The sequence below is a fragment of the Thermobia domestica genome, chromosome 1, assembly GCF_964235325.1.
Source record: "Thermobia domestica chromosome 1, izTheDome1.hap1.1, whole genome shotgun sequence".
Lineage (NCBI taxonomy): Eukaryota > Metazoa > Arthropoda > Insecta > Zygentoma > Lepismatidae > Thermobia > Thermobia domestica.
The window spans coordinates 256,283,113-256,308,016 of record NC_137454.1 but is presented as its reverse complement, the minus strand read 5'-3'; the positions used below and the strand labels follow the sequence as shown (position 1 = coordinate 256,308,016).

The 24,904-nt window shown below is 36.5% G+C and overlaps 1 protein-coding gene across 1 annotated transcript in view; it reads right to left on the bottom strand.

Moving 5' to 3' along the window:
• LOC145660529 (serine/threonine-protein phosphatase 2B catalytic subunit 3) overlaps positions 1-24,904 on the bottom strand; it is a 412,317-nt gene that overhangs the window by 91,636 nt on the left and 295,777 nt on the right. Inside the window, exon 6 of the mRNA XM_081725713.1 lies at positions 520-659. Coding sequence (XP_081581839.1) covers positions 520-659 — 140 coding nt within the window. The remainder of the gene's footprint in view (positions 1-519; positions 660-24,904) is intronic.

The following is a 24,904-nucleotide window of genomic DNA, read 5'->3' as shown; positions in this document are numbered from 1 at the left end:
CGTCCGCAAGATCTAACAAACTGTCAGGTGTAGAACTTTGAAAATTTGTAAAATGTTCTTGAATCCTAGCATCTGGATTGGACGGGATTTCACAAATACGAACCTTTAGAGGGAAATGAACTTTCATCTCTTCTTTCTTTACTACATCATGGAAACTACTGAACGAAAACCATGACACTGTGTTCTTGTTATCCACTTACATTCAATATCGAAGACGAAGAGGAATAGAATGCAGGGATAAAATGAGATTAAAACTATTGCTCGCGGTAACATGCGGGGGATAAATGCTAGTTGAACCATAATCTATACATATATCACTGGATCTTATTTTACTTCAGTTTAAGAAGTGTGAAACAAAGAAAAATAGTAATAAACCCATTATATCAATCCTTAGTATCTCAAAGCTATGGACGCAGCTAGCTTTAAAAAAAGTCAAAATGTTTACTATACTAGACTGACTGACTGGTCACATTTAATCTGAACACTTAGCAACTAATCTCAAAAAAGTTCAATACATACCTATAGAAATATGAGCAACCTCTGACGCTATTGTGACTGAAATGTTCCGCGTTCTTTTCATTACCGAAGTCTTCCAAAGGATCTGACCACAGAAGATCACACATAGGACCGAAAGCCGGAGGTTCTTTGAATCTTTCCAACTGAAAAATTAAAACAGTACTTTGTATTAACAAATTATTGTACAATGGAATTATTAATTTTAACGGACAGTCAAAAGCTTATTATTCAGTTCACCATCTTTACAAATCATTTCTCTCAATAAGATAACTAAGAATTTTACATGAAATTACTAGTTTTACAAAATTGCATTTTCTTTTCATCTTATTAGTATCTTCACCTTTACATTTAAGATGTTATATGACGGACCAGAACTACTATTTATTGAACTGGGATCTAAACTTCTACATGAGTTTTTAATCTACGTATAGGTATACCAGATAGCTTTTTAACCTGCAAATACGTTCATTAAACGGAAATTAGAAGTATGTGTCTATGGAAGAAAAGTGCGGTGAATAACTGTTCTTTGCCATCGTTATTCACCAATGGTAAACCGAAATAGAATTCTCATATAATCTGACAACATATTCTGTTATTGTACGGGTAGAAAATTCACGACTTGAGTACATAAAACAATACATACATATCCAGGCCCCTAGTACTAACCTCGTGCAACCACATTTTTAACCCTTCCAAGACTCATTTCTTGTGAACTGTTAGTAGTACGTGGAAGACAACAAATGATGCTTCCGTTTTCGAATTACAGCTTGCACCTTGTTACCGCGAAGGAACTACATGTCTGGTATAAAGTTGGAGAATGAAGCTACACTTAAATGAACTTTACCTCACACAATAGGTTTATGCAGTTATGAGCATACGTAGATTAGAAAACTAGGAAATTTTTGTAATACAAGCTCTGAATGACTAACATCGATGTTAAAAATATTACATATAATTTATTTAAGTAGAGTCAAATTATACCAAACAGTCCATCAATACGAATCAACTATTTGATTTATTTTTAGTTCAGACCTGATTATTTCAATAATTAAAAGAATTACTTTTGTACTTAAGAGAATGAAAAACGAAATCGTCAGATGTCAAATTATAATAATTAATAGTACAACCTAGCATCCCTCTAAGGTACCAAATGTTCTCAACTAAAGCAGAACCATCATTAAAATGAGAAATAATTAGATAAACTTCCATCTCCCTCGGAATGAACACTATGTTCTATGATTATTAGTGTGTGTTAAAGAAACAATTTTCGAAAATCGAATTCAAGTAGTGTGGATAATGGAAAACTTGCGTATTTGCATATTAATAAATAGGGGAAATACTGAAATTATATTTTTGTCTTCAGTTCGCGCAATAGGTTTAAAGTTTGAAAAAAAATAATAAAAACACCATTATTGCATTAACACTCATTTTTTAAAGATTAAGTGTGCCGACTTCTAATAACATGAAATTACTCTATTTTAATAGTGGTAGAAATATTTTTGATATTACAACGGTACATTTAGAAGTCGCGCATATGGTATAAAATTAGTGAATTTGGGTGAAAAATTGATTTTTTTAAAAGCAATTTTACTAACTTAGGAACTTTCTATTAAAATATACAAAGACCATCTTTAACCTTTTTACGGGGTAATTTTATATATTCAAATTTGACACGAAAACATTAGCTTGCAGCTTTTCGCTCTTTTCGGAAAATTATTGTTGCTGAAATAATCCAGATCTCACTACGTGGAGATGGCTGCAATTCGAACTCCACTCCGTACCCAACCATTCAGGACATGTTAAATTATGCTGTTTCACCATTATCAGTCAAGGGTGTCATCATTAAATCAGATTTCCGATCTAATTTAGACATCAAAGATTATAATTTCAATGTTGCTTTAATACAGCCATTTGTTATCTTGTCCACACTTTTCTGGCGAACTGTCACAAGTTTAAAACATCTCTGCACGTTTGCAGAGGGAAGTTTATAAATTCAGAAAACAGAAAGCTTGAGAACGTAAGATATTTTATCACTTACGACAAACAGAATTTATAAATCTCCCCTGTCACGCCTCAACAGAAAATAAATGTGTAAATGCTTGTTTGAGTCCACCGGAAAAGTAACAGAATGCTATATTGCAGCAACTTGTGATTTTTATTTTTAATGTCTATATTCGACCAGTAATCAGATTTAATGATTACCTTGACTGATAATGGTGAAACAACGTAATATAAGAGCTCCCTTATGGATGTATGGTTTGCGTACATGCTTTCAGTGCGGGACACCCGGGTTCGATTTCTGGTGGGAGCTCATGTGATTCGGATTCCACATTAAGCTGTAAGTCAACACCTTTCAGCTTGTCTTAGTGTCGGAAAGGAAACCTAAACTCCAATAATTCAGCGTAATTTAATATCCTATGAATATTTGATGGTTTAGTAGGTCATGGGTAGAGCTCGAATTGCAGTTAGCTCCACGTGCTGAGATCTGGGTCCCTTTAGCACGAATAAGTTTACGAAATCGGCAAAGAGCTGCAAGTTAATGTTTTCCTCTCAAATTCCAACATACAAAATTACTCTTTAGGAAAAATGGCTTGATTGCATTCTTAATATGAGTGTGCGTCTGTAAAACTTAAAAATGTAAAGGTTATAATTTAAAGGTTAGAACATAACTGGCATTTTTCTTTCAAACTTTAAGCCCTTTAGGCGAACTGAAGACAAGATACAGGAATTTTCTCAATCTTTTCCCACTTCATTAGCATGCAAATACACAACTCTTTTGTACTATCAATATTCGAAAATTCACTTTTTTTTCCGGCTCAGCCTAATACTTATACTCCGAGGCTAAGGATACGCTGCTGATGATAATGAAAGAAACACTGAAATAAAGAAAGTGAACGGAAATGGGAGAGCTCCAAAAACACTCACGCACATGGTGGTTGTCTAGCACACAACACCAAGCGAGCTGGGATCGAACCAGGGACTCACGCAATTATGTGCAACAGAGCTTAGCGCTCCACCACCGAGCAAAAGTGGTCCCCTCATTTTTCATTTTTTTTTAAATCATGACTTTAATAAACGTAAATAACTGTAACTTGTTATTCGGAAATATCATTTCTTACGCATCTGTTGCATCTATCGAGTTTTGAATTAAGCGAAAACACGAAGTTAATTAAATGAACGTTCATATTACTAGAAGTATAATTTAAAAAATCCTCATAAGTATTTTCGCTATTATTTAATTAATTACAAAATTAGACACAAAATCTAAATATAAAAATCTGTGACAGTTTATGGGGAGATATCGCATACATGAATATTCCCGTTCCTATTAGTTCGATACAAAATTATATTATATTATATATATATATATATATATATATATATATATATATATATATATATATAGAGAGAGAGAGAGAGAGAGAGAGAGAGAGAGAGTGAGTGAGTGAGTGAGTGAGTGAGTGAGTGAGTGAGTTCTGCCATCAGTACGATATGGGAGATGTTTATGCTGAGGTCAATATACCTTGTGAGTTTAAACATTACATAAATTATACTTCTGGCATATGGAACATCTTTAACATCACGGAGTTCTCAATCTTCGATTGCATTTAAAAGTAGATTTCCTAGATAAATGAAATATTTTATTTAAATGTATCATTAAATGTAGAGAGCATATTTTTACTCATTCAGCTAAGTAATAACGTATGTAGTTCACTGTTTCAAAACGAATTATAGTAAGCAGAAGAATTTTAGTCTGTATATTACATTCTTGCAAAATCACGATAAGTGAATTTTTGTGTATCTTCCTTCCGCAGTGTCGCTTTACTCGATCCCTGTAGCCTCGTTTGCCTGGACGGGTCTTTCATTGATCCGGTCTTTCGCGGGTGAGCCAGCCACTCAGGCTTCTAGGATACACGCTGCCAAAAAAAGAGTAGGGGGACATGGTCTATCAGATTCAAGCTCAAAGATTGGAATCTTCATGACACCTGTGTGAATAAACTCTACTGTTTTTCCATGTTTTTCTGAGAACTGACTAACAACTTGAAAATAGAAAGTGGGCATGTCAAACTGAAGATACATTCCTCCAAATGAAGCGTTTCAATAATATCTAATTGATATGATTTTTCTTTAACAAAATAGAACTTCTTTCTTAGATCAGTACACGTAAAATTGAAACAGCATATTATACTGAACCTAAGTTTCATTTGCTAATTAACAAGTTCTGAGAAGACTTATGATCTACAAGTACTCAAACTTTGCGCAACTGGAGACTGTATTCAACGTCACGTGCTAAGAGCATTAATAAAAATGTCCCATTACTACCAGACAGTCTGTAAGAATATTTATTTCTACAACGCCCCCTATTATAGAAAAATTCTAATTTATGCGAAGATCTCCAATCAATAAACTATTTTTTCCTTGTGGCCTAATACAGTGTTACGAATAATCTTCCCGATTACAAACCTGAACAAATCACGTACAACACCATTCAGACACGAGAAAATGATATCAACTGCAACAGAAATTCATATATTTTCGATAGCTAGTAAAGCAGTCGCGTAGTTAGTTTTTGCTGCTAGGACAATACGAGATAAAATGGCTACCAATGAACACAAGAAAGTGTTGTGTGCATTGTGATTTTCACATCTCCAGTTTGTTATTATTGTGCAATGTAATTTTAAATGGAAATACGATATAGATGTACCCAGTGGGCACAGAATCCATAAGTGGAATTATGAAATTTAAAGCAAATGGAAGCACCGGTAAGCGGAAGTCAACCGGCCGACCACTAATAAGCGAATGAAATCTTTGAGTTGTACGTCCTGCGGTTATTCCGGTTAGGCTAAATGAGACGGTGATGATGAGTAATGAACGAAATGGTGGAATGAAGGAAGTGGGAGGAAACGGGAGAACCCCGAGAAAACCTACGCACACGGTGTTTGTCCACCACAAAGTTCACTTGGCGGCGGCTGGGATCGAACCCGGGACTCCAAACACCAGAGGCGATCGCTCTACCACTGAGTCACCGCGGCCCCTCACTAATAAGCGAAGCAACTATGTGGAACGTGAGAGAGAACTCCACAGAAATTCACCACTGCATCCAGTAGAGAATTAAACATCTACGAACTTACTGTGTTGAAGATTTTGTGGTTCCATCTTTAACGTATGCAATTGCTGCAGGCTTTGGAGCCGGACGATGAAGTAAAAGACACTCCTTCTGCGAGAGCATGCAAATCGAATTGGAAACTGATGTTTTCACGGTATTATTGGTGTTCAATGATGAAGCCACCTGTCAGGTGAAGTGCACAAATATAACGTCAAGATCTGGGGTCTGGAAAATCCTGTTATTTAGAGCATGTACGCGACTCATCCTAGGTGAATGTTTTTCCACCTATCAGCCATGAAAAGGTACATGGCCCTTTCTTCTTCGATGAGGATAGAAACATGTAGATTTCGTACCTTTAAATGTTACTGACACTGTTTTTTCCACAACTGGAATACGATATCTCCGGTTTCATTTATAAACATGATAGCGCACCATCCCATTTCCACTCAGATGTCAGACGAACTGAATAGCTGACTACCAAACAGATGGACAGGGAAGGTCATTTGTAATAACTGTATATGCACCTTTATATGAGAGGTGTTCCCGGTATCGGTTCGGTTTAAGAACTGTTAGGCCCTTAAGGTTTGTTTTGTTCGCCCAGGAGGACTGTTTTGTTCGGTTTGAGTTGAATATTTGAAATCGACAGAAATGCAGTTTGCATTATTAGGAACCGTCCACCCAGACATTATAATAAGGCCGAATGTTACGTTTTTCGGTATAACTTTATTCAGATTAAAATTATTTCGATATTACTGAAACAATTGAGGGGTCGTACTTGTGTGGGTACTTTTACTGATGCTTTGGATTTTGGAATAAAACTCTTAATATCAGTTGGAAGACAACTTTACGGCATGGGCGGATTTAGGAGATACCGTGGTAGGGGAGGCAGTTACTTGAAGGGTGGGTGTTATTTCAGAAACTACGTTTAGAATGAAACACTGAACTCCTCTTCAAATGACTAGGGGGGAGGGCATGATTTACGCCTTGTATGTGGAATATATCGTTGTGTAATATTATCAGGTAACCAAGAAAATTTGTGCTGTTTTTGAGAAGTTACTTTTGTCACGTTAGTTGATGACTTTAAACAGTATGGCGCTAAATTCGTTGTACCAAACAGAGGGGTGATTCCTGAGAGCGAAACAAACAAAGAAACAAACAAACAAAAAAAAAGTTTCAGTACACACAGGACGGAAAGCGTGTCGTTTACGTGTTATAGGCTGCCGAAAGCGTGGAAAAGCAAACTTTAAAGTTAAATATTGCATAAACTACTGATTGTAGACGTGATGCACGATATCGACACAGGATTATAACCTGCTCTATCCAAATTTGCAGTTTTCCGATTTGCGCAATGGTGGCGCAGAGGATTCCCCAAAGGACTTTAGGGATTCCCTGATATTTTATGACGTAAATTGAGTGGATAACAACATGTAAAGGACAATTCACTGCCTGGAAATAATACTACGTGGCAGGTCAATACTCATACACGAAGATAAAAGATGGAGGATGAAGTAAAAATTACTGTGTGTGGTTGCATACTTCCTAAAAAAAAAAAAAAGTACTAGTAAACTCGTTGTACAAGGATTCACTGGAAACTTTACGTCGCTAGAATGTAAAAATACGTACGGCACAAGCCGATAAGTAACAAAAAATAAAGAAAATAACAGACAGTAAAGAAATTCCGATTGCTGATCTGCTCATATTAATGATATCGCAACGCTTTTGAGAACGCATCTACCTTTACAACGACAGTAATTGAACAAGAACTACAGACAAATAAAGAACGCGTAACAATAATACACAACTGTTTTAGCACATTCATTTCGATCAGTACATCACGCAAATGCGACTACAGTACGTTTTTTTTTTTTCAAATCAATGTTCTAAACTGACGGATGTGAAACAATATTCCTCCATTCACGATATTTGTACGTACTGTAACAGGGGCCGATATTTCTGGTTCCAAATCGTATAATGGGACTGCATACAGAAGGTAGTTGTAGGAAGCAAAGTAAAGAGGGGTGTCTTTGTTTACATGGAAAAAATGAAATGAAATCTTTAAGTTTTACGTCCCACGGTTATGCCGGTTAGGTTTAAGGAGACGGTGAAGATGAGAAATGAATGAAATGGTGGAATGAAGAAAGTGGGAGGAAACGGGAGAACCCCGAGAAAACCCACGAGCACGATGTTTGTCCACCACAAAGTCCACACGGCGCAAGGTGGGATCGAACCAGGGACCCCAAGCACCGGAGATGAACGCTCTACCACTGAGCCCCCGCGCCCCCCTTTGTTTACATGGAAAGAGGATGGTTGAAAGAACGGACACTGCAAAAGGTGTTCAAAGTTTCGACCTGCCACTTCAATGCAAAGGTTACAGCGGCGTCGAAGGGAAAGACTGCGAACGCGTTGAAACACGCCTGGCTTTCCTAAATGCTCCACGCTGCAGCAACATTTCGAGCAACCAAATCCTCCTCTGATTGCACAGGCGTCGCGTAGATTAGTTGTTTCATATGGCCCCAGAAAAAGAAATCTAAGTGGTTAAGGTCGGATGTGCGAGGTGGTCAAGATACCGGCCCTTCTCTGCCGTCCATTTGTTCGGAAAGGATGCGTTGCGACAACTTCGCCCCTCCACAGCAAATGTGCTGGAGCACTGTTGTGCATAAACTACATGTTTCGATGAATAGCCAGTGGCACAGTCTCTAGTAGTTCAGGTAGAATCTCTTTCAAAAATATCCAATACTCCCACCCGATTAGGCATTGTGGTAGTAGGTACGGTCTGATGAGAATTATCAACGACTCATGTCCACACATTCATAGAACACCGTTCCTGATGGGCACGAGTTGATATTCCATATGGGTTTGCCTCAGACCACGAATGTTGAGTGTGAGTGTTCATCACTCCATCATGAGAAAAACATAGCTTTATCTTTGAAGATAATACGAGACATGAAGCGGGATATATTAGCATGGTTCGCGTAGCCACTGGACAAACTCCCGCCTACGTGGATGGCGTGTAATGCATGCACTCTTTGGATATGGAAAAAGTACATATGATTTTTGTGTGAAGCATGTTCCAAACCTGCCGATGATGGGTGTTAATTTCAGCAGCTACTACCCGTGTGTTGGTGGACGGTTTTCTCTGATCTCAAGCAAGAATTTCCTCCTCAAAAGCCCAGTCCATACAGTTCTGTTTCGTCCAGCATTGGGCCTGTGTGCTTCCAGCAATCCTGTTTCTTGTAATCTTCGATCTACACCGGAAAACGTTGCGTGGTGTGGAATTCTAAGATTAGGAAACTGTTGTCTGTACAGCCGTTATGCCACACGGCCATTACCGTCCGTTTTCCCGTATGCCAGATCAATGTCTGCCAATTCCTCATGTGTGTACTCCTCCATTGCCTCTGTAATCACACTCGTTGGCCGTATGGTGATGAAATAAAGCGAAATTAAAGTAGGAAATGGTAGACGTTTCCTCGCCATTGTCTTCACAGTCCAGAATCGAAGATTGCAACTCTTCTGTCAGAGAATATTTATGCGTACGATTATTAGCAAATGTACAAAACCGACATCGTGACGAAGATACCACCACCCAGAGCCGTAGCTACGGGAGGTGGGGGGGGGGGGGGGCTGGTAGCAAGAGGGCGACGAACAAGCAATAAGAAGAAAGAAGTGTTGAAAATGAGTAAACGACGTGGTGCCCCGTAAAAGTATTGGCGCCCTATTAAATCAATATTGTTGTCGGTTTGCAAAGAAATAATTTGTTAAAAATTTTCTTACTCACTACACTCGCAATCCAAACGTTTCAGTAAAACTCACAAGTTTTTACTTATTACTTTATAGAAATATTACTTATATATGTAATATTACTTTATATATGTAAATGTATAAATATATAAAAATATAAATGTATGTGTATATGTATAAAATATAAATGTATAAATATATGTAATATTACTTATTACATATTACTTTACAGAAAGTTATTATATAATGATTTGTTAACGATGTGATATACAAGATGCCGAGTATCGACTTACATTGTACGTAGGAGCGTTTTCAAAATCAGAAACGGTTAAAGTCTGAAATATGTGTTCGGCGTTTTGATGATGATGAGTCTGGTTAGTTAATCACGCTTTTCTTATAATATTAATCACGACGGTGAGAATGAAAGTATGAAAAATGAGAGAAATGAAGACACACATGCAAGCTGCTATTTGAGCGGGAATATTAAAAGTGAAGGTAAACAAGGGGAATAATAACATTTTCGAATTTGAAGCAGTTGTAAAATGGAGGCTTAACAGGTCAGAACTTAACCCAATGAATTTAATCTTTTTCAAAGCCTGATCACTACCAGTGATTTTTTTTTTTTTTTATATCGTTGACATATGAAATGCTTCTAATTTGAAGGAATTTATTGGGATCATTTCTCTATCAAATACTTTTATAACCCGAATTTTTTTTTTTTTTTTTGTGCATACGTGGTATCTAGTTGAGCGATATTTTTTATCTATCTACCTACATACAAAAGATATACAAACATTTTATATATATATGCAATGAGTACTTTTAAGCTCATTATTATTTTATTCTTTTATTATACACAAATCTGCTAACTGGTCGTATGTTACGAGTGAGTTAAAGATTAAATTCAGCTCCATTTGGATACAGCTGAATTCGCTTTGACGGAGTTCGTTTAAGTTTTGGTTAGCCAATAGTAAACGAAACCACGTTTCAAACCCTTTGGACAATTTAGTTTGTCAAAGTTCTACCGACAGTTCTGAACGGTATGATTCGGTTCGGTTCGGTTTAGTTTGGAAACGGTTCGGTTCTGTTTCGGTTAACCTTTCCAAACCGGTTTAGTGGTAAACCGAAACCGCGGTTTACGTTTTCAGGAACTGTCCACCCCTACTCTCAACGCCCCAAACATTACTTTTCTTCAATAAATTACTGACTTGAAGAAAGCAACCAACTACATAGGCTTGCAGAAAATATTCTGAAGTTAACACAACGCGAAGTATGCTTGAAATATTACTTTTCAAAAATTTATTATTTTAAAATAATTTTATTAGCATCAGTGTTCTGAAATAGTAATCAAATTTTGCAACTAAAATCTCACTGGCCTCCACGAAACGTGAGTTTTGATCCTAAGAGCGTAACTAGGGAACTTTCAGAAATAGTAACTCTGAAATGACTTGTCTTAGGGATAAAATAACCGCAGAAGCGTATTTCTGGTAAAATTCTAACCTTAAACATGTAAAATAACTCCCTTTGCATTTGAAATTTTGAATTACAATCAAAGATGGCCGCCATGATGCTTGATAGCACCATCTGGTGTGTCAGGTCACTTTCAAGTTTCAACCATTCTCCCTCAACCCGTTCTCAACACACAAGGGTAGTGAGGACTTAATTTCATCGTGTATATTGATAGATTGTGTGAAATCTCCATAGTAGGTAGATTTTAAAATCTACCTAAAAAGCTTATTACAACCAAGAAAGTACTTATGAGAGTTGCTAGCAAGAGGGTGTAATAAAAGGGGGCCGCGATATGAAAAAAGTTGAAAAAAATGAAATTAAGTTTTACCTCCCACGTTTATGCCGGTTAGGTTAAAGGAGACAGTGATAATGAGAGATAAGTCAAATGGTGGAATGAAGAAAGTGGGAGGAAACGGGAAACTCACAGAAAACCCACGAGCACGGTGTTTGTTCACCACAAAGTCCACACGGCGCGAGCTGGGATCGAACCAGGGACCCCAAGCACTGAAGGTGAACGCTCTACCACTGAGCCACCGCGCCCCCATGAAAAAAGTTGAGAATTACTATTATATACTGAAATATTCTGTAGCCAATACATTGTAGTCTTAACAGGGATAAAATAAATGAAAAGGTCGGTTACAAGCAGTGGTGCTATTCAGCCGGTTCCGACCGGTTCGCTAGAATCGGTTCTTAAATATTTCGAGTTCGCAGAACCGTTTGTTATAACCACATGTAACAGTACATTTTACCCAGTTATACGCAGGAACAGTAAATTTTAGTTTAACTATTATTGTTTTTAGAAATTCTCACAGCTAAAGGGTTAAACATATGATTCCGAGAGAGACAGTATAACCGATTTATTTCTTAATCTCAAATGCTCAGATATCAAGAATGAAAACTGGAATCACATGAGTGTAGTGATGTGGGTTATTTACATATATTTGAAACGCATACATATTATCAACACTTGCCGATCCATTGCTGGATTAAAGTCTTTTCAATACTTTTTAACAACCATCTATGTTGGGTAATTTGTTTTCTAGATATTTGCAGTAGTATCTAATTTCGTCACATCACCTTGTATTAGAATGCTGTGTAGTCGCTTCTTGTCACTTGTGGTACCCAATAAAAAATTTGCTTTTGTCTACCTTGCACAGTTTCTTTCCTAAAAGAGTTATATCTATTTATCTATCTATCTATTCATCTACTCTCTCTCTCTCTACAGATGGTGATCAGAAAAATGGAAACACCTGTAGTTGGCAACACGTCAGATGTATGGGTTGGCAGTGGTGTCGTGGCGCCCGCAGCGCCGGACCGCTGGTGGTGGTGTGTTAGGTCGGTCTCCATACTACGTCAGGCGCAGTGGAACAGCAGTGTCCAGTGGCTGCAGCAGACGGAGGTAGTGTAAAATGGGAGGCCTCTCAGAGTTTCAAAGAAGGCAAATTGTTGGTGCGCGGTTATGTGGAGTGAGTGTGACGGCAGTGGCTACTGTGTTAGGTGTGTCGCGTGGGACAGTGTCGAAGGTGATGACGGCCTACACAACACACGGGAAATACACATCGGGGAAGCGGAACAGTGGGCGGAAGAAAATCATGAGTGACAGGTCACGCCGGGTTTTAAAGCGCATTGTCACGCAGAACCGTCGTGCCACTGCGGAGCAAGTGACGGAGGAACTCAATCAGCACCTCCCCCACCCTGTTTAGACAATCACAGTCCGCCGCGAATTACATGACATGAACTCACGGGGTCGTGTTGCACGGGCCAAACCACTCATCAGGGACCATAACGCTTTCGCACGCCGCAAATGGTGCCGCGACCATAGAACTTGGACCGTTGAGGACAGGAAACATGTGATATGGTCGGATGAGTCATCCTTCATCCTATTCCCAACCATGGGCCGTGTTTATGTGTGGAGAACGCCCAAAGAAGCTTATGATCTGCAGTGTCTCCGCCCAACTGTGAAACATGGCGGCGGCTCGGTGATGCTGTGGGCCGCCATATCATGGTTTTCATTGGGTCCTGTGGTCACACTTAGCGGACAAATCACTGCCAACGATTATGTCGCAATTTTAGGAGACCACTTGCATCCTATGGTCCGGATGTTGTTCCCGGACAATGACGCCATCTTCCAGGATGATAATGCACCCATTCACACAGCTGGTGTTGTTGCAGCGTGATTTGAGGAACATCGGGATGAAGTTCAACACCTCCCCTGGCCCGCCCAATCCCCAGATCTCAACATAATTGAACATCTGTGGTCCGTCTTGGAAACACGATTCCGGCGACGATTTCCACCTCCATCCTCTCTCACAGAACTGGCCGATGCCCTGCACGAGGAATGGTGTAAAATTCCACTTGCTACCATTCACGACCTCTATGCCTCCATCCCACGTCGCATCAAGGCTGTTCTGAAGGCGAAAAGTGGCCCGACACCATATTAATCTGGTAAGTTGCAATTTCGTTCAGGTGTATCCATTTTTCTGACGTACGTATATAGACAGAACCGTTTGTTAAAAGAATTAGAATAACATTATTGGTTGCTAGTAAAGAACAAGAAATCTTAACAAATAAGTTATTACCCGATTTTGGAATATATGTTTAAAATCATGTTTTAAACTGTTCAAAATGTTTAAAACCTGTTTTTTTTTTTCGTGTGTGTTTTAAAACATGTTTAAAACATTTTAAACACCTTTTTCGTGTTTTAAACACATGTTTTATTCTTTTTTTTTTAAATATTTTTTCCAACCCTGGTAAGTGGTTCACGATTTATTTATTTGAGAGAATTGTCTAAGTTTGATTTATGATATATGTAATTATGCAACTAAAATAGCGAAAAAAAGTTACATTGAATATATCGCATGTGTTAATGAAAGTATTTCCTCTGATTCTAAGCCTTCTAAAATTTCGTGAAACTTTGTAATTTAGCCTGGGTTACAGCTAAATGAAAAATTTATAAAACATAAAATAAAACAAAACAAAGAACTAGAGACTGTTTTCTTAAAACTTTTCTTTTATCCTCGATTTTTTTTTTCGGAGAGTTTTGCTTATCCTATCCACCATCGCTACTGACAATCTAATAGTTTTGTGGCTTTTTTCCCTTGGCTTTATTGAAGATTATAGGTCACATGCTTAAAAACGAAGAATAACACGATCTTTATTTTTTATGTTTTAATGAGGTAATTTGAACTTGAGCTACTGAATGACCAAACCACTGAGCGTACTTAGGAAGAATATGGAATTGCAAAGTAATATTCAACTCAGATTCCTGACCAGAAGGCTCCTGAAATGGATGCTCAAAAGGAACTGAAAAAGTTATCCATGACTCACTTTGTGTTTTACAACAAATCATGAAAATGGTTCCTCTGTTAGATATTCAATAATTCCTGAGAACGCACCCAATTTACCTGGTATCATTCTTCTCGAGGTAATATTTTTTTGGTAATAAATATACATTTAAATAAACACGAAATTTACATGATAAGAACTCATTACTACCAATATTAGTTTAATTCATTGTTTTGAAGTAGTAAAATGTATAGAACGTTTGTTTTCGATCATGGCAATTAGCGCCAACTATTGACTGTAAACCTTTCTTTACTTTTACTTCCAAGAAGTGATTTTAATCATCTGTAGCAGTTTTACGAACTTCATTTTAAAGGATACTCAAAGACTTACGTGAACATGCGAAATTATTAATCTATAAGAACTCCCGAATAACAAACGTTAAAACTCATGTCATCCTTACATAAATAATAATCATTATTTTCACTCGCTGGGGTGTAAAACAATTTTAAATTTAAGTACTGCTTCAGAAGACTGGAGTCTACAAACCACTGGATTTTCGCAAAATCCTTATTCATCTGACAGAATTTTTTGGCAAGCAAAATATCACGCGAGAAACTCAACCTGAGACAACCTACTCACATATCTTAAGAAGCTGAGTGCAGGAAGAACAAGTAAGTCAGAGCATATTGTAAATTTACTTAATACTGAATAACCAAACCACAGAGTACTTACGAAGAATATGAATTATAAAGTAATATATAGCGTGTACAGAATTATGTGCCATAATGCACTGGACCTTTTTTTTTTCAGACTATTCGTAACTACTCTTTTTGGTAAGGAAATTGTAAAACTAATGTTGTGTATGAGAGAATAAATTTCTCGCCTTGATTAGATTCTCATGGCGGAAGAAATAAATTCAAAATTAATCTATGCGATATGGTTTCCACCTGATTGTGTTTTTATCGGTAAGATAGTAGAAAATTAAATAAACATTATAGCCTGTTTTCTACATAGGATCCGATATAAGGTTACTTTAGAAGAAATATTCGGGAGAAACTGTGTGTTACGCAATGGAACTTATATTACAAATCAGATTTGGAAAGATAAAAATAAACAAAAAATGTCTTATGGTAGTTAATAATCACAGAAGTTAAAACAACACTTTAAAAATTGCTCTTAAAAGTTATGAGAAGTCAGTACTACAAATCTTCCTCTTATATAAAGTGTTTATAAATACGAAAGACGAGGTATTTTATGGTAATGCTAATGCTCTATTAGTTGTTCTAATAACGAAAATTATACATACGATTGACTAGTTTTAATAGTCCTTAATTTTCTATCTTGTTTTAATTCCAAGACAAATAATATTTATAATTTTTCTCCCGCTTGTTATGAGTTTTTCTTGATATGTATTTCGAACTTCATCTGCTAGTTCATCACTGCATTTCCAACAAACATGAATATTTATGACTTCTTATCTCTTACAAGTGACTCAAGCGTGGATGACCGATGGGAGTTTTTTCTAGTTTTCGCCTACTGTGAGATTTTTTTTATTCGGATAACCTGCACGAAAGTGTATAGGAAAATGTTAACACAAATTATTACGCTTAGAATAAAGAAAGATAACAGCTGAGGAATTACTTCATTACTGATAAAGTGAACAAATTAGTATTAATAGTAAACTTAGTTTGAATTATCCACTCTGATACCATCAACAGACTGAAATATCTCTACTAATAGACACAAAACAAGATAGAATTACGAGTATAACGTTTCTTTCCCAAACACAGGCTCTTCTGAAGGCTCGGGCTACATCATAGTCGATAATTTTTCACGTTACTTATTGAGCAGAAATTATTTACTATTTAGTACAGTGCAATACGACACAAAGATATAATTCAAATTTCTGCTGAGTATTTCTCCAATTTATTTTGTTTGTTTTACGATAGAAAATATGAAAAGTCATTAGTGAATATACACTCTCACCTGGGCGCAAAATTTCAGTCAGGCACACTCGCCAATCCAAAAATGATGGTCGCCAGTATCACTCACATACAAATTATAAGAAGTTCCTCCCTTTCCCTTCAAACAGCCTTCGGTTTGACAAAGAAAGAGATCACATTAGGGCATAAAATTTCAAAACCATACAACTGGATTCAGGATAATCTATTTTGAATTGGGCAATTTGTATACATGTTAGAAAAATATCTTACCTTAAGACTTCACGTTTGGGTAACGCACTCTCTATGCACTGAAGTACCACTTGCCGATTGCAATTTTCGGATCAAAGTCCTTAAATGAGAGGCTATTGATGAAAATTGTTAGCAATTCATCCAGTGTGTTAGTCTTCAGTGGATTTCTGTAGGCAGTCAGAACTGTTGAGACTGCTGAAACCCTCTCTTACATGAAGCAGTACTCACAGGTAAAATAGCACAAAATGTGACAATTGGAACCAAATTTGGGAATTTCGTAATGAAGTTTTCACTGTATATCTTCTTAGGGTTTGATTCAATATCAATGAGGGTGGGAAAGAACGGGCGAATTACAACGTAGTGAAGACTTCAAATTCCGTGTTTTCACTTATTCAGTGACAATTATTTTCGTGCAAATCAGAAACTGCGCAGTCCTGTGGGTTTAGGCAGAAACCATTCCTACTGACCACTGGTCGCCAGCTCTAAATTTCTAGTCGCCAATGGCGACTGGCGACCGGAAATTTTGCGCACTGCTCTGACTATTGGTCCACTTCCCATCCAAACAGCTGAGACGATTGGAAATCATCAAAAAATATGACATATTCGACAAACATCAATTTTGTTTAAAATGAAAATTGACTAGAACATTTTTTTTTAAATATGAGAGAGAAAGAGAGAGAGAGTGTGTGTAGTTAAATGAATCTTCATATTTGGTTGACTTCAAACAGAGGGATTATGTGAAAAGTGAAATACTCATAGTCGTAAAATATTTGTCCGTCACTTCATTTCCTTCTATTTTTTCTGTCCCAGGATGACCTTTAATTGGTATTTAAACAATATTACGTTACTATTATGTCCAATGAACTGATTTACTGTAAAACTTCGGTTATAGAAAGCAGAAGGCTCTAAACCATTGTGTCTGTCTGTCTCCGAAAAAGTAACCCAAAATTTGACCGTCCATAACTCAGTAGCCGTAAGCTTGTAAAAGTAAGTTGAAGACTAATAAGTTCGCTGCATGACTTGTTTTCGAAAACACAACTCAATTTGAAATATCTCAACTTGGGAACTAAAATCCAGCACAACATTTTTCACATACTCATCTCTCAGATCTAGGACTACCACGTGACAAGTTTGATGCAGATCAGACGATTTCTACGTACACATTCTTTTCTCGAAAATATGACTCAAAATTTGACTGCCCATAACTCACGGACCAAAAGTCACCATATTTCACACACTATCACCATGCCACGTTTGATCCTGATTGGATGAATTCGGTTGAATTTGTACGAAACATAGCGTCCTTTACTTTTTATTAAAAAAAAAAATATATATATAACGAAAGTTATCACAGAATGCTGCTTCTTTTTTTTTAGACCGGTAGACCGGGGAGGGAGAGGGGAGGTAAGATCAATCTCTTCTTGATTGATTTTCAATCCAAGTAATGGGAATGATTTTGAAGCTTTTAAAAAAATGTGCGCATATTGCATGAAAATTTAATATTTTTACGAAATATATCGCGGATCATAATTTTAATCGAGAAGATGGGGTGGGCTAATTCATTCCTCATTAAGAAGCTAAATCCACCACTTAGTCTTGACTGATTTTAATGCCAAGCACTGACGAATTCCGAAACGAATTGAAATCTACATAATGTACCAAAACCCCAATAAATTTCGTTGAAAGTTATCGTGAAACTCAAATAAATAAGCTACCTTATTCTTTACTGATTTGAACTTTGCAGAGAGGATGACTGGAAGACTTCGAAGAAAATATCTGACATTACACAAAAATTAATTTAAAACAAAAAACTAAAATAATCACCCTTTCGTTCTTTTCAATTTTAACCTAAAATAATGGTCAGAATGTCTCCCCTAAAAAAAAAAAAAAAAAAAAAACATTGTCTTAATGTTTTGTCTTAATGGATTAATTTTTATACTGTTTGTATTGGTAGACAATATTTTAAGTTTAAACTTAGAATACGGACAGAGTTTTATCCCTTATTCTTGATGGATTACAACACCAAACAAGGTTATTTCTGCAGTTTGAAGGAACGCGTATATAAGTTTCATTAAAATCGGATAAGCTTTGTAACAATTATCATGGAACAGGTGAACGGAAAAATGGACACAAATGTAGAATGAGTCGAATAGGAGCACCTTCGCTATGCTCGGCTCAACTATTATTTCAAATGTGACCAACATACCTTTAGAATTATTGAAATTCCAAATTACTAAAATAACGATCAATCTCCCAACTCCTTAAGATCTGGAAGAACGAAACTTATGTCTTTTATTATGTCAAGTTCTGAGATTAATAGCTGGAATATTTTTTCTTTCTTTCTTCTCCACAAAGCTCTATGAACAGTAGTATTTCACTCGCTAATTTACTTTAAAAACATGACAATAGCTGACTGGAGTGAATGAGTGAGTGAGCGAGTCAGTCTGTCCTTATCTACTACCTAACTAATGTTACGATTATACCACGCGAACGCTTAAACCTATTCAGTGTCGAAGCTTTTAGTCAAAGGTAACAAAAACTAACTACAATTACGTACTTGCAAATCAGCGAAATATAAATTTAAGTTTGAAGCCTTCATCACCCTAACTTAACTGATTTCAAGTCAAACCCATAAAAACTGGATAATAATAAATCGAAAGTTATCATGAATCGTTCTAAAATTAAAAGAAATCTAAGTTTTATGTCGCACGGTTATGCCGCTAGTCTACTAAAGGAAATAGTGATGAGAAATGAAGGGAATGGTGGAATGAAGGTGGGAGGAAACGGGAAAACTCCGAAAAACCACTCATACGGTGTTTGTCCAACACAAAGTTCAATGAATCGTTCAAGTGGAAGTGAATTCACCTTTGTCTCAGAGTTATGTTAACCACAAAAATAGGCCTCACTGGTAAATTTCGGACAAGTACCTGACATTCTTAGTTAAAATCGGGTTACACTTAGGATTTTTTTTTTTTTAAATTTTAAGACAGCAAAAACTTGTTTCCTTGTTTTAATTTCAACTTCAAACAATAAGTCAACGAGCACCAAACAAAATACAAGTTGGAAATCGAAGTAAATAATTCTTACGATTTTTTCTTTTTTCTTTTAATATGGAGGTAAATTCCCTTCATCCTTGCCTGACAGCTGTAACTACCACTAGAGATAACTGGACAAGCCCAAAGAAAATATATGCTATATTCCATCTAAACTTTTAAAACTTATATAAGTGATCATTATTTAAAATAAAATCAGGGAGGAAAGAGGTAAATTCGGTTGATCGATTTCAGTCTCGAGCAATGGAAATGATTGAAACAAAAATATACATCGTATTGTATACATGTTTTATATTCTATATTAAACTCACCCGAACTTTGTAGTTTCTTCAGTTACATACATCATCCCACAATAGCAAAATTCTGAAATATTTGCTATTGTGGGATTCTTACACTATTTCACCTTCACGGATACGAAATAAGGGAATGAGAGTAATGGAGCAAAAGAGGCTATAATTGATCGTATCAAAACCTATAACTAACTGCCTCATTAAAATAAACAGGTAATGTGAGGATCGGAGTACACATATAGAAACTTCTCGGTTAGGGTAACCGAAAATGATTGTGGAATACCTATGACGATTAGTCGTTAAAAAAAAAAAAGTTTCTTATTTCAATATCCGAATAGTAGTTTTCAATATTCGAACAATTATTTGAATAATTATTAGTCATTACAATAACCGATCGAACAATTATTAGTCATTATAATAATTGCTGAAATACTTATTCGTTGTCGACTAAAAGCAGGGAATTCGACTAAACGCAAGAAGTTCGTGTTATTATTCAGTTCAAAATCTCTTGTCGCGAATTCTGTCGAGGAATTTGAAGTTTAAAATATATAAAACGATAATCATGCCTGTTGTTCTGTATGGTTGCGAAATATACTCGCTTACTGGGAAGGAAGAACATAGATAAAGGATTTGAGAACAAGATCTTTAGCGAATATTCGGACCCAAGATGAACGGGAATGGGGAATGGCGGAAACTTAGTAGGAGGAACTACATAATTTATACGGTTTATCAAACATTGTTAGGGTCATCAAGTCTAGAGGCTCAGGTGGGCAGATCACGTAGCGAGGATGGAAGAAAGTAGGAACGTTTTCGAAGTCTTAACTGGAAGACTAATCGGAAAACGACCATTAGGAAGACCTAGGCGCAGATGGGAGGAAAATATTAAAATGGATCTTGCAGAAATAGGAATACTAGAAATTGGATCCAGTTGGCTAGGGACAGAAGTTAGTGGAGAGCTTCTGTGAACGCGGCATTGAACCTCCGGGTTCCATACTAGGGTGGATCGAAAAAAACTTTTTTTTAGTTTCCGAGTTGCTATACCGCGGAAAAGTTGTGGTTAGTGATGACTTGAAAAATAAAAAAAGAAGTGTCGAAATCGGTTAATATCTTCCGATCGCGCAAAGCGTCTGAAAAATTTTAAAAAGCACGAAAAATTTAAGGTTTTCGTACTTATTATGAAAACAAAATACTCTCGTATTTTTAATGTTATAGTGATAAAACGTTACAATTAGTAATATTTAATAAGAAAAACACATGTTATATGTGTTTAGGGAGTATCTTCCGATCGCGCTCGTGTGAGAAACCTAACAAGATTCCTGTCATTGAGCGAAAATTCTTATATCTTCAGAGGAAGCATGGGTTAGGAAAAATTAGTGCTTTGGATAGGAAGGAGACATCAAAGTTGAAACGTAGACTTGAAAGAAGAAGCTATACTTTAAATAGAGATAACCCTGATTGTTTACTTGTGGAAGAGCCAAGTTGTTCAGCCAAAGTGTGTTCTGAAATTGAACCTGAATACAAACCAAATGACTCTGAGAAAAAGGAATCTCCATCTCCATGGCAGATGAGAATTAAATTAGGAGCTACAGGATCAAACTACGATCGATATGGAGTCGGTGACCGTGCAGGTTCTGCTATAGCACCTAGTGTGCTAGAAGACTTTGGTATAATAACCAAAGCAGATTCGTCTATGGTTATTGAAGGTGTAAAATTAGAAGGGAAAGGAGCAAAATTAGAAGTGACTTGCAAAACAACAGTGAAAATGATTTAGATAAACTGCGTGGTCTTTATTTTGATGGAAGAAAGGATGACACCTTGGTTATAGATAAGATTGAATCCGAACAATTTCGTCATACTATTAAGGATTACCATTACTCGGTCATCAAAGAACCTGGTTCTGCATACATTGGACATGTGTCGCCGAGCTCTGGATCTGCTAAAGACATTGTCTTGCCTTAATGAACAAGGAATTTCAATTGAAGACTTGGATGTCATCGGTTGTGATGGTACTAATACAAATACTGGCTGGAAAAATGGTGTTATTCGTCATCTTGAGATCCATGTTGGGCGACCTCTGTAATGACCTATTTGCCTACTCGATTTCAATGAATTACCTTTCCGTCATCTTTTTCAACATTTGGATAGAGGAACAGTTGGCCCCACAACATTTTCTGGACCAATTGAAAATAATCTAAGCGGGTGTGAGAAACTGCCAGTGATAGATTTTCAACCAATAGATTGTGTAATTCCAGAAGTTGACAGAAATTCTTTGAGTAAAGACCAGAGATAGCTTTTTGATATATGTCAGGCGGTCAAAAGTGGCATATGTCCAAGTGGTTTATCAATTCGTGATCCCGGACCACTTTCACATTCCAGATGGCTCACTTGTGCAAATAGAGTTCTCAGACTATACATAAGTGAAGCAAATCCTTCAAATAAGTTAAAAACCATAGTGACTTTCATTTTGAAATCTTAGATACCAGTGTGATTTGAAATTAAAAACAGCAATACCTTCATAAGTGGACCTATTCATGTATATAGAACAATTGAAACATCTCGATACTTGCCTGACAATTTGAAGCAAATTGTTTTCCCCGTCACTGAAAGGAACTCGTTCTTTGCCCACCCCGAAAATCTTTTAATAGCCATGATTTTTGATGAGAGGAAGCACATTAGAGAACTAGGGCTTAGAAGAGTGTTGAAAGCCAGGCAGTCTGATTCGAAAGGAAAAAGCATCAGAACCTTTCTTACTCCAACTGTGAATTTTGAAGCCTCAGATTACATTGATATGATTGACTGGAGTGAAGCCAAGTATTCTTCTCCACCTCTTCTTCGAAAAGTTTCAAACGACGACATCAACTCTTTCATTCAACGAGGTGAAATAACAGATGGGGATATCAAGAAGTTCCCCTGCCATACGCAAGCCGTGGAGCGATGTGTGAAGCTAGTTACAGAAGCTTCGCTCAAAGTATGCGGATCCAAATCAAGAGATGGCTACATCAGAGCAACGTTGAAATCCAGATCTTTGATGCCTGAGTTCAGAACAAAATCTGACTATAAAATCGCTTCAATTTTGTAAGTCTTTCAAAAAAGAAAAACAAATTTAAATATGTAAATATTGTAAATAGTACACACCTTTTACGGCTGGGTGGATGGGAAGAGTGTGGGTGAAACTCGAAGTGCAGCCTTCTCCTCTGGGTTGTTTTTATGTATAAAAACAAGCAAAGAGCTGCACATTTGTGTTAGCTTTGGAAATTATATGTCATAACCTTGGAACTCTATCATTAAAACATTAAACATTATAAAACATATTAGAACGCATGTTATTACATCAGCACTATAAGGTATTAAAAATATCGCAGTTTATAATTTTTGATTATTTTTTTTAAAAAAATACGAACAACAGACATTTTTCTTAAACTTCATGGGCTTTGCGCGGTCGGAAGATATTCTCTAAAATCATAAAACAACTGTTTTTATTATTAAATAAGGCATGTTGTAACGTTTTATCACTATAGAGTAAAAAATACGAGAGTATTTTATTGTAATAAAGAGTACGAGAAAATTAAGTTTTTCATGTTTTTTAAAATTTTTCAGACGCTTTGCGCGATCGGAAGATATTAACCGATTTCGACACTTCTTTTTTTATTTTTCAAGTCATCACTAACCACAACTTTTCCGCGGTATAGCAACTCGGAAACTGAAAAAAAGTTTTTTTTCGATCCACCCTATTCCATACGCCATAAGAGTTAGGTAGTTATAATTATTCGTTATCCGAATAACTGTTCAAATAATTCAGCAATAGTAAGAATCAGCTTTTACATTAACACTGATTCACTTCATTATTAATTCTTGATTTGTAGTTTTATCACTGCAATGAACCGTTAAGCTTTTAAGAATGAAGATGCGAACGTTTAATAGGTTTACGCTGTTGTTTTTCTACGCCCTACGTTGAAGTGACGACTTTAATATTGCTCCCCCACAAATCAAACCCTATCTCACTGCTTGTTTTGAGACTGTTGAAACAAGCAAAAGACAACGCCAATTCGTCTGTACCAATGCCAGAAATCATGAGTGAACCTGCCAAGAAGCTAGTTTTATCTCTTACCGATGTAAAACACCTGTTTCCTTCCAAAACCATTCTTGTGCTTTTTATTATTATTATTATGGTTTTTGTTACAAATACTTTTGTAAGTGGCATGCATCACAGAAAACATAAGCACCGTGAGTGATCATCGTTGATTCGCGTTACGTACACGATCTGCTTTTTATGTCTGTAGTTAACAGTATGGGCGGTGATTAGGGGGGTTAGCTTTCCCCCCACTTTTTTTGAAATGACCAATTAATCTATATAGTTTTATTTGGAAATATAAAGTTTTGCATGTATTATTGGTTCCTAGAATAAAAATGGTGCCATTCAATATTTGCTGTTCCGTGAATACGTATTGGTTGTCTTCCCATGGAGTTAAGAAAGCTACAGGAATTGTGTTTTAATTGCCACGAAAAATGGTCCAAAAATTAAACTATTGGATTGCAACAATTCGAGCGTACTTTCATTTCTTCTTACAAGGACTTGATATGTCAGTCAGCCGCTTTGGAACTAATTGAGATAACATTTCGAGGGAAAAAAAAAGTACTTCACAAGTTATTCTTTAATTGCACAAAATCTACAGTTCCTAAAATGTCTTTTCTTCTTTCTAATAGTAAGAGATATTTTGATTTGATTTTTTTTTGAGTTTAACATCCCGTTCTGCATTGAGGCTATATGAGACGTAGAGCTAATTATTAAGGTGGAATCCGAACCACATGACCTCCCACCGGGAATCGAACCTGGGTCTCCCACGTCAAAGGCGCGTACGCTAACCGTTTCGCCATGAAGGAGCTCAGTAAGGAATATTAATTAAAAGAGAATAACAAGAAACAACGTCTACCTTTACCATTGTTTTGCAGTGTAATATACGAGTTTAGGGGTGTATATATACAATTTTGTATATACAATTACATTTAGTGAATTCAACAATTCTAGTGGGTTTTAGGATTATTTTGTACAACTGGGGTGTCGAGTGATTCTAGATATTGTTGTGTTTTGATGTGTTCCAAGAAAGTGAAAACTGCACTTCATGGCAACGAGCATGTTTCGGGAAGCTGCAAAAGTATTTCTTTAACCCTTAAAGAATCCTGGCTTTTGGGGCTATTTTTTAGACTTTCAGTCAA